Below are 11023 nucleotides of genomic sequence, written 5' to 3'. Positions count from 1 at the left end.
AGCAAGACCCTGACTTTAAAGGGGTTTGTGGACATTAAAAACGAGGGTCTGCAGCCATTCAAAGTTTGGACAGCTTCCTCTGTGGTTGCATCGGAGCTAACAGGTTTTGCTTCAGATGAGTGTTTCAGCTTTCAGTAGCAGATCGTCATCATAACCTTTAATGTAATACCAGTATGTTAACAGGGATTAGTGGCAGCGTCAGCTTACACCAGCACCAGCCCTGGCCAAAGATGTCTGAGCGGAAATGGCCGCATGCCACAGGAGTACTGTGTGTGGCAGATGACATCCATCATCATCCACCTGCAGACAGCTGGGTCAGATCAGAAGAGGCCAGTCCAGGTGTCAGTATACAGGTTTATATAGTTCTTTAGGTAAATCAAAGCCATTATCTAAAATCCTGTGATGTATTTCACTCAGCTTTGATTTAGACAAGAACCAAACTTAAACCAGGTGTGTAAAAAGGTTGAATATTTGATGGGTATGGCATATTGCTGCCATCTTGACAACAATTTTTTTTTACTACATACTACAGCCCCTAATTTCCTGAAAGATAATATTGTATGCACAAGATACTATATTGGGAACACAAGATATTAACTTGTGCAAACAAGATGGATCTAATGTCTTGTTTGCACAAGATATCTTCTACTACCTTTTTTACATCATAGGAAGATATTTTACCTATTCTTCTTGTTATGACAAAATATTAGTTTATCTTGTTATATCCCAAAACACTTACATGGTCGTTGTAAGACATGCTCAAACCTGTCTCATTAAAAAAAGGTTCTCATAAGTCATACCATAAGTTGGCATGCTGTCGTAACAAGAAATACTTCTCAGTCAATACCTTAACATCTGAGGAAGTGACAATGACTGGTTTATGTGATTTAGAAGTTTTTTTATGCAGTACAGATTGAATGTTATGATTTTTAATGCCATTATGGTTAAGAACTAATCTTCCATGTATTTAACATGTTTAGTATCTTAAGTGTACTTTGTAATTTTACTGATGTCTGTCAGAAGCTGCACCCAAACAAGAGTTCAACCATAACATTTTTCTTCTCCACTCTTAGTCAAGATGGATAGAAGCCTTAAATATAAACCGTTATTTGTCCATATCTCAGGATAAAAATGCTACATTTTCAGGCCCACTGACAAACTGTTATCAGTTCATGTGGTCCAAAGTTTCATTTTACAGGAAAGTCAATAATGTTGCACTTCTGTTGTGTTAATTGAAATATTCATGATTGTTTACGTATTTGTCTTCACCCCAGTAGAAGCATGTTTGAGTTATATACTGTAAAAGATGAAATGTATTGTTATAAAAAGGAGTCTCTGTTGTGGAATGAAGAAATCTGAGCAAAGGCAGGGTTATAAAATTCTCAACTTTAATCAATTCAAAAAGTTCACAACAAATGTAACACCTTGAGAAGGGAAATTTGCCATTAGAGATTGGGTACTTATTTGGATTTATACATTCTTTTCCTAATTAAACTCGTTGGCAATTCATTTGCTCTGTGGACAAAAAGCCTTTTGTTTATTTGGACAGAACTTAAACAGGTACAAATGAAAAATGCAAAAATACAAAATTAAATGTAAACCCAGTTTTATTTTCATTTTGCTCTAAAGGTAGTGTCTTGAAGCACTACTGCATGGTAAACAATCTAAATTAGTACAATTCAAAATCTTAAAAGCCATCTGAGTTAAACAGGAGTTGTTATAAAGATGCAACCAACCAAGAACCCATAAATACCTCCGCCACTTCCTTAAAACATCCCATTAATGAAGGCTCACAAATGAGCAACAATCCTCTTAGAGGAAAACAAAACGCTGATGTCGACTAGGCGACAGCACACACGCGCACACACCCACAACAAAAAGAAACAATAGAATAAAAGGAAAAAAATGTTCCCATGGTATTAAAGATGCTATACAATTGGGATGATATGCACATATTCGGTTTTGCTTTCCCTAAAAAAACCCTCCTGCGCGGCAGCAGCCAAACACTTCTTTAGGTTAAGCTTAACTCGTGAGCAAGAGATGCTGATCCATGAAGCAGCATCTCTCAAGCCTTCATTCATTATCTGTTAGATTCACATTCTCCCACAATGCCGTGGGGCACCAAACAAGCGGTGCGTGCGCCTCTAAAAGACCTCACCACTTCCTGTGTCACATACAGGTCTAGAAGCCTCTATGCAGACTTGACACATATGCCGTTTTTCACAAAAACCCTGCTCAGACTATATATAATATATTTATATATAAACAAATATATGGGGAAAAAGGGAAGAACTGGGGAAAAGAACATGGGAGGTGGGGAGAACAGAACAAAAACAAAGATGGTTAACTTGTCCTAATTGTTACAACCTCATCATGCAGGTCTTGGGTGGGCCAGAGACCAACAAAACGTAAGCTTAGATTAACAGTTCTGGAAAGATATTACACAAAAAGTCTCCATAGAAAACGCATATTATGTAAAAAGGGCCACAGGGTGACGCGGTAATCATTTACATATTATTGGCATTGTTTTGGTCAACAAACATCCAATGGGACGACCCGCTCTGCAGAGGGTGAGGGGCCTCCCACCACACTCAAGTGCCTCTCTTGGGTTCTGTTGTGTTTGCTGTGGTTAGGGTTTATTTGTTTGCTTGTTGTTTGGAGTACTGTACAGTTTGGATGAGCTGGTGCTCAGTCACACATCTCCTCAGGGATCTCGTGGGGGTTGAGGATACCAGGGACCGACATCTGGATCTTGTGTTTCTCCTCCTGGGCCTGACGAAGTGATGCCTCCCTCTCTTCCAGGAACAGGTCTGTGGTATCCTCGCCTGCAAACTCCTGGAACAGCAGCAGATGACAAGGAAACAGATTACATCTTCATCCATCCGTGACTCTCACTACATCTCCAAAGCTTAATTTTAACCTCACAACGTCCACATTTTTGCTGGGAAAATAACCAGTGAATCAATTGCACCTGACAGCTGAGAACTGGACCAGTCAGTGAACTACAGGAAGTATTGTGCAGCCAAAATATTGGGCACAAGTTCACTGAACTCTAGCACAGCAGCCACAAACCTTCCATATACTTAGAAGGACAGCCTGGCCATGTAGGAAAATGTTATTTATGGAAACAACAGCTAAGCAGCTAGCTATGCAGTCACTGATAACCTCTGTGAGAACAGACAAAGCCTGCGCAGCACAGACAACAAATGGCAAAGCCAGAGCTATGCAGGTCTTTGTTCAATTAAGCTCAGCTTATCTGCAAACAAATATACTATACATGATCAGAGAAATAAAGTAAAAACCAGGAAGTCTTACCAATACTGCTTCTAGATCAGACTATTCAGATATATTACATTAAACTAGAAAAGACTAGTTGCTCACTGCTGAAATGTTGCTGTTGAAACATATGAAACAGCTGAAACACAAAATGTTGGATTTGAAGTCAAAATACAAACATTGAAAGAAGTTGAAATAGCAGTTATGATGGAAGTGCTGGAAGAAGTTTCAGTTTGAGTGTAAAAACTGAATGAAGTCACAGCAGTTGAATTGTGGTTTAAAGAATAAGAGAGGAAGGCAGATGAAAGGTCAGTTGACTTGTAAGTGTTGGAAATAGTTAAATTCAGTTCAAGTATCAATAACAGCTGAAAGCAGTTGAAGTGTCAGAGGAAGTGTGAGTGAGGAAAGCACTTGTCATTTTATTTAGTTGAGAGCTGAATTTCCTAGGAAGCTGGAGCTGGTTGCACCAGCTGTTCTTGAGTTCTAACTTAGTCTGGTTAGAAGGTAACTAAGTGGAGATTTACACATTCACAAAATTTAACCTGGTGATTAGTTACACCTACTAACTGCTGTGTGGAACTGGAGCTAAATGAACCAACTGACAAAACTAAGGTTAGCTTGCTAATATCTGACCTATTCAGACTAAATATAAGAGCTGAAACTTTTGGCTCCTACAACGGTTATTTTTGGAAGTTACATTAAAACTCGTGATGCTACAGTGACTTCCTGTTTTTATAGTTGGTTGCTTATTGGATGATGCAATAGATGTTTCGTTGCAACTGCAACTTTACACATTCCTAAAGTTTTTACTAGAAAACTAAGTTTGTGTAACCTGATTTAGTAAATCACTTGTTTGAAACTAATTAAATGTCACAAGACTTTACACACAAACCTGGTGATGGATTTAAAACAGCTGGTGCAACTACGGTGTCTATAATGAATATGTGATGTCATCCACTCTAGGTTTAGACATTTCGTGCAACACACAACAATGTTAACATCTGAGAAGGCCTGAAAAGACCTTAACTGTGATCACAGAGCGTAGGAAAAAGCTCGACTAATGTGATAAAGTTAAAAGGTTTTAAGTTTAAATTAAATTTCTAGGTGAAAGTAGGAATGAGTATGAAAAGGTTCAAGGGGAGTTGAAAAGAAAAGCTCCATTGACTTGAATGGGGAAAATCATATCCAAAGTGACTTGATTAGTTCATATGTAGGACTGGGTGTTACAATCCCTGAAGTTTCTGCATTACAATTGACTTGACTGGAGTTGTTCTTGGAGATGACCACTAGATGATGTTACTACCATTATTATTTATCACAAGACACCCTCAGCTGAGGCAGGCTGATCAGAACTGGGTGTGTCTCATGGTTAATCTCTAGATGGTCACTTGGCAGCCAAGATAGTATCTCTTCTTTTCAGCCACAGCCAGACTGCTCCTTTCAGTGGCATTGGCAAGCACTTTCATTGCCTTCCTATGGGCCTCTGACTCCTACTTCCCTCAGGAGCCTTGCAATGGAATTGGCTACAAAGCCCCTGCAACCCACCTCAATTTGACACACTTTTACATTTCAGCCCCGCTTCTCTGCTTCAGCTGCAAAGTTGGCGGATCACAGCCTTTTTCATTCGTATGCCTCGTCCACAGCATCCTCCCAGGGGACCGTCAGCTCAATGATGAAGACACGTCAGCAGGAGTTGGACCGGAGGTCCAGATCCGGTCACAGTTTGGTTGTTGCAATTTTGGATGGGAAGACGAGTCTCTGGCCTACTTCAACACACATTTCCCAGTCCCTTGGCTGCGTTAAGTGGGCATAAGTTGGGAGGTGAGGGGTTAGCCCCCCATTTCTCTCCTTCACAGATGAAGGATGGTAGTTGTGGGAACAGTGTAGAGCAGTGTTGTTGATTTGCTTGAGGTAGCTGATTGTATCCTGCCTGAGTTTTTCCACCTGTTCATTGCCCTTTGAGGTCTACGTCTGAGGCTTTTGATGGGCTTTTGATGGGCTTCTCCAGGACAGTTGGTATTGGCTCATCATTGATGCGGAATCTTTTGTCTGTGAGCCGGCCTTTGACACTGAAAATACTGCAGGATCTGCTGTGTTTTATTCATGCCCATTTGATGTTTCCTTGAAGTTTATCCAGCAGGCAGTTGGTGACATACTTTTGTTGGTGTTATTGTGGTCATATCATCCATGTACGCCCCGATTGGAGGAAAACACAGCCCATTCTTCAAGCGTTCCCCTCTGACCACCCATCATAATGCTTGAATGATGAACTCCATTGCCATGGTGAATGCCAGGGGAGAAATGGTACAGTCCGCCATTATGCCTATTTCAAGGTGCTGCCAGGCAGTGGTGTTGTCCTGTGTTGTGATGTAGAACTGGAGATCCTGAAAGTAAGCTTTGACCAGCTTTCTGATGCCCTCTGGGACGAAGTTCAAAGCTGTCCAGAGTCTTGTGAGGCACCGACGCAGAGGCATTGGTAAAATCGAGGAAAACCACATGCAGGGCTCTTTTCCTTCTTGGCAGTTTGTATCTGGTGCCAGATGACATTTGCATGTTCCTGACATCCTGAGAAACCGCATATCCCAGCCTCCTGCACTGATGTGTCAACGAAGTTGTTGCTCTGCAAAAATGCTGAGTCTTTGGGCCACCACATCTAAGAAAATCTTTCTTTCAACATTCAGAAAACTGATCTGGTGGAACTGGCTGATGGTTGAGGAGTTCTTTTCTTTGAAAATTAGGATCCCTCCTGCCCTTTTCCATGCCTTAGGTATGATTCCTTTCCCCCATGCCACTTTCATTAGCTTCCAGAGGTATAGAGGAACACCGGGAGTGTTCTAATAGAGCCTGTAAGGAACACCATTGGGCCCTGGGGCTGATGCTGTTCTTGCCCATTTTACTGTGTTCTCCACCTTGTTCCATATAGGGGGGCCTTGTGTCCATCTGATGCTCAGGTGGGTGAATAGGTGGCATGTCATCTGGAATGGTTACTGGCTCATGCCTCTGGTTGTCAGAGTAGGTCTTCCTTGGGTGCTCCTTCAGTTCCTTTACAGGTACTCGAAGGATCCCACTCTTCTCCTTGACAAAGAGGCTTTTGACAAACTTCAAAGGGTCTCTATAAAAGGGGTCTCAGGCATTCTGCTCTTTGCAGCATTGCCATTTCTTTCAATTTCCTGCTGTCTCCTGGAATTGGGCTGGACTGATGGTTCCTTCTGTGTCCTGTCCACCCCATAGCTTAATATGGTGTCTCCCATTTTCTCCAGTTTTCTTTCTAAGCATCCCTTCAGTCTGTCTAGAAGATGGACACGGTCTACGTTGATGGTCTCACACTCTTTCTTCTGTCAGGACTTAGGCCACAAGATTTGAGGCTTCCGTCCTTTCAACTTCCTCTTTAATTCTGGCCGAGGCTGGTTGGGCTCTGGACTCATGTCTGTTGGTGGGTCTGTACTTGGTTGAGCTTGCAATGCAAGGCCCTTTGCCGAGCTCCCTCATGCATATCTTGAGCCCTTTCTCTGATGTTATCTTTGTCCAGCCACAGATGCAGCTTTGTATCTTTGTCCTGCCAGCACTGCTGCTCTGTCAATTGCCATGCTTGTCATCTGATTCATTGTCATTTCCATTCCTGGGTCTGTTACCGTGTGGTCTATCACTGAGTCACCTTGTGCCCCTGCTCTCATGGACTCAGGGGGTATTCTTCGTCTTGAAGTTTTTGTACCAATAGATGGGTGGATCCAACACGCTTACTAGTGATGGATCCTGCTGGCATGAATAGCTAGCTCATGCCAGCCCTGCTGGGGTCTGTTCCCTCCAGTCAGCAGTCTATCCAGACCATCACTAGGTCTTTCCCTGGTTGTCAGCTGCCCTTTCACAGCGGTCAATTGTTTGTTCAATGAGTGTAATAGAGCTTTATAGGCCACTTGTACACTGACAAACTCACCTTTATCTGTACAAGGAAATCCCTAAGGTGCTCCTTGAAGGCAGGAATGTCCTGGTTTAAGCTGAACAGCCCAGTCACAAACACCTTCACCTGAGCACTAAAACAAACAGAGAAACACAAACACTTAGAACAACTCCACAGTAATGACAAACAGGTTTTTACTGCAGTACAGATTGTGTGTTCATGTGTATTTTACTCACTCTTGTAGGTGAGGGAAGGCAGTCTTGAGCAGGTTTGCTACGTACTCCTGGATGAACACCTGGTTGTTAGCAGGGGTGGCGGGGTTCAGTGCCGTGGTGATCTTCCCCTCCTCAACCAAGTTGAACATGTAGGCCAGGATGGATGCATGCATCGTCAGGCCTGCAGGACACATACATTTACTACAGAAACTATCATTCACACAGAATTCTCACCTCTGACATTGTATTGTGTATAATATCTGCGTTTAGTGAATTCAGTTTTTGTGAAGTTAAAGTGCCCTCTGTGGTCATCTGTGTAAACTCACCAGCAGTGTGAGATGTGTCGGTGACCACAGAGAAGATGTGTTGCAGGATATCACAGAAATATGTCTGATAGAAACTTTGAGCAGCTGCCTCCTCCTGAGCCACGTTCTGTAGCAATGTGTAGAGAATCTGCAGACCTGGATGAGCAAAAACACAACTCAGCATATATTATCTTTTATGTCCCCGCCTGTGACACCAGTCCCCACTAGACCCTGGTATAAAACATGATGAAACACAGCACCTTAGTTTTGTTTTACATCATTTAGTATTCATGCTCTAGGTGTTCTTGCTCAATAAGAACATTAATAAAAGTAGTAAAATGGGTGTGAGTCTCCCAGCAGTCTTACCGGTGTCAGCCACGTTCCTCATGGTGTGTTTGAAGGCCCAGATGATAGAGTCCAGCACCAGTTTGAACTGGGCCGGGGGGATGGCGAGGAATGCAGGGAAGCAGTGGGAGTTTACAGCTTGGAGTAAGTAGAAGAAGTGGGTCCTGTGCTCGGGATACTCCTCAAAGTTCTAGTAGAAAAATACAAGACTTATTTTTAAAAGAAAATTACATCACCAGTCTGACAAGACAAAGCATAACTCAAAATATTTTATACCATAGGACATGTGATTGACACATTTTAAATGTTGAGGGTTTTTTTTTTTCTTCAAACATGACAAACAGAGCATGGAAACGTCTTTATGTAACAGCTCTGTGCAGGCTGTGACTAGTTTGCCTCATGGTATCAGAGATGATCGCCAACAAACAGTTGAGAAACTCAACTCCCGCAGCAGTTTTTCATTAGTAGTTCTCACAGTATAGGTTACATGAAAAATGCACCTCACAGAGCTAAAAATGACAAATGGAAATCACTTGTTTCATCACATCAGCGGTCCTAAACCCAAAGATATTCAGTTTACTATCATCTGCAACAGAGAAAAGCAGCAAGTCCTCACATTTACAAAGCTGAAACCAGCAAATGTTTGGCATTTTGATCTAAATATGACTAAAAAAAAATAGCTGCAGATCAATTTTCTGTACTATTACATTATCTGACTCATCGTTTCAGCTTTACATACAATCATAATCGTCAGATCAGGCTTTCTGTTACTTTAGACTGCAGTCAGCTGATTGACATCTTAAATTGTATCTTGGTTTTCTACTAACAAGGACCAGTCACGTGAGAGTGCACAAGCATTATAAGTCTAATACCGTTTGCTGTGAAAGCCACATGACAGACTGCTGATATGTGAGAAAATGAAAGCTGCTAATTCAAATGTTTTATGATTTTGATGACTGAGGTGCTCACTCCCCTACCACACTGAGACAGTATAAGATCAATGTACAGTATTTAACTAGTGCTAATCATCATCAAACACTATACACAGATGCAGAAATAAAAGGCTTTCTGCTTGTGTCACATATTTAGAAAAATTGTAAAATTCTAATATCCACAAATCACACAGTAAACTAAACTGTTTTTTGATTGGATGATTGAAACGATGATCAGCGAATCACCATTAAGAATCTTAGCTGTCAGAATACGAGCAGTTACCTTGTTGATCATATTCAGGGTGCACTCAAAGACGGCGTCAAAGATCTGGGGTATCTCACTGGTGATGTGTCCGCCCAGTTTGTTGACGATGGTTGCCATGGTGCTGAGGACCTCAGGCTCACGGGCGGCAGGGACATTGCGCTGGTAATCAATGAGGACGGCGTCCAGCAGCGGTGGAACAAAGTTCTCCCCAACCTGGAAAAGAATGGGAGAGATGAGCAGGGAGGGAAGGAGAACGTGAACATCCACACATTTAAAAACAGGAGCTGGAAAAAGATTCAAGAGAGGATTCTCAAAGGTTTAGTTTTGACAGGTACATTACAAAAGTGCAGCTAAATTGTTGTATATGTCTTAAAACTCGGCTCAACAGAAAAGCTATGAATATTAATTGTTATGCTGATAAAAATACAGCTAAGGGCAGAAATGGCCACAAGGAAATGAAATCTTTGTGTTTGATCTAAAAATACCAACTGGATTAGTTGTACTTCTTTTCTACTGTCAACTGTTTCATTGATTGCTAAAGTATGATTCCTTTTCTTCGAGTGAATTTAGAATGAAATGTTCGTCAAAACACTCAAAACAGATTAAAAAAGTAAGTCAAGGTCCATTTTAAAGCTTCATCTTCGGAGCTTTCAACAACATTTAACAGTCTTTAACAGATGGTGTGACTGCAAGATGACACTGAAAGCTTCAAACGTCAATCTCAAAAGGTCAACAATGAACTTTCACACTCAGGTCTACTGTTGATAATGCTGATGTAGCAATTACACTTCTACATCTTTTATGATTTCAGTACAATTTCTCACCATCTGTGGATCATTTGATCGGCTGACCCAGCCCGAGATCAGTTTCAGAGTTTCTCGTTTCACTGTCCTCATGCTCCGGATCAAAGGCTGTTTTGTCACCATCTCACCTGCAACACAAAGAGGAAACACATGTTAAACATATATGAAGAAAATGTACCCAGACTTTTGTCTAACAATATACAGTGAATTACATTCAGCTCGATTTTCATGTGCATCTTCACAAAACTCAGTCGCTATACCGGTATAGCGACTGAGTTTTGTGAAGATGTATATAACCTCTAAAAACTCAACTGAATGCCACTGTTGAGCATAGATAGATCTGCAGGAGCGTGTTTGCGAATCAGGATTTCCTCTCATCTGCTATACATTACAGTCGGTGCACACACAGACGTTCAAGTAGGATTGGGTGATATGAAGAATTTCTGCTGTGAGATGACAGGTTTGTCAAGCACTATACTAAACCTTTTCTACCTTGATTTGTCGGCTATGTAATTCATTACATTAGCCAAATTTTTTTTTTTTAAAAAATCTCAAATTTTTAGGATTTTGTATATGTATATATATATATATATATATATATATATATATATATATATATATACACACAGAAGCTAAACGTAGCTGGATAGTTTCCTCTGTCCTGTCAAGTTGATAACTACAGTTTTTAGTTTTGCTGCGCTGCTCGATATAATGAGCTCAGGATTTATCAGGAGGACGACTGCTTTACTCCAAACAGTATGAACCTGGACTGCGTGTATAACAGCTGACCTATTGGATGTGTAGAAGAACATGGAAAATTAATTAACATGAGATCCTGACCGATCCTGTGTGCGTGTCAGAGATTTAAATAATCAATGAAGTTATGCTGCTGTGTCTCATGCGTAAATGCACACAGTGTCTCTGAATGGAGGCGCAGCTGTGGGGAGATCACTGCATATAACTCTATATATTCCGACACGGCAC

General features: G+C 41.3%; 1 protein-coding gene across 4 annotated transcripts in view; it reads right to left on the bottom strand.

Annotated features, from left to right (window-relative positions):
• Positions 1-1371: 1371 nt before the first annotated feature.
• The window catches only part of xpo1b (exportin 1 (CRM1 homolog, yeast) b), a 28846-nt gene continuing 19194 nt past the window's right edge, over positions 1372-11023 (bottom strand). For all 4 annotated transcript variants that reach the window (XM_067609404.1, XM_067609405.1, XM_067609406.1 and 1 more), the window contains 7 exons: positions 10061-10167; positions 9255-9449; positions 8061-8229; positions 7716-7850; positions 7411-7570; positions 7211-7307; positions 1372-2835 (listed from right to left, as the gene is read on the bottom strand). In XM_067609404.1, the coding sequence (XP_067465505.1) occupies positions 2689-2835; positions 7211-7307; positions 7411-7570; positions 7716-7850; positions 8061-8229; positions 9255-9449; positions 10061-10167 (1010 nt within the window). In that variant the 3' untranslated portion in view covers positions 1372-2688. The remainder of the gene's footprint in view (positions 2836-7210; positions 7308-7410; positions 7571-7715; positions 7851-8060; positions 8230-9254; positions 9450-10060; positions 10168-11023) is intronic.

This window comes from Thunnus thynnus, chromosome 14, assembly GCF_963924715.1.
Source record: "Thunnus thynnus chromosome 14, fThuThy2.1, whole genome shotgun sequence".
Lineage (NCBI taxonomy): Eukaryota > Metazoa > Chordata > Actinopteri > Scombriformes > Scombridae > Thunnus > Thunnus thynnus.
The sequence above is the reverse complement of the archived record's forward strand: the minus strand, read 5'-3'. Positions and strand labels throughout refer to the sequence as shown.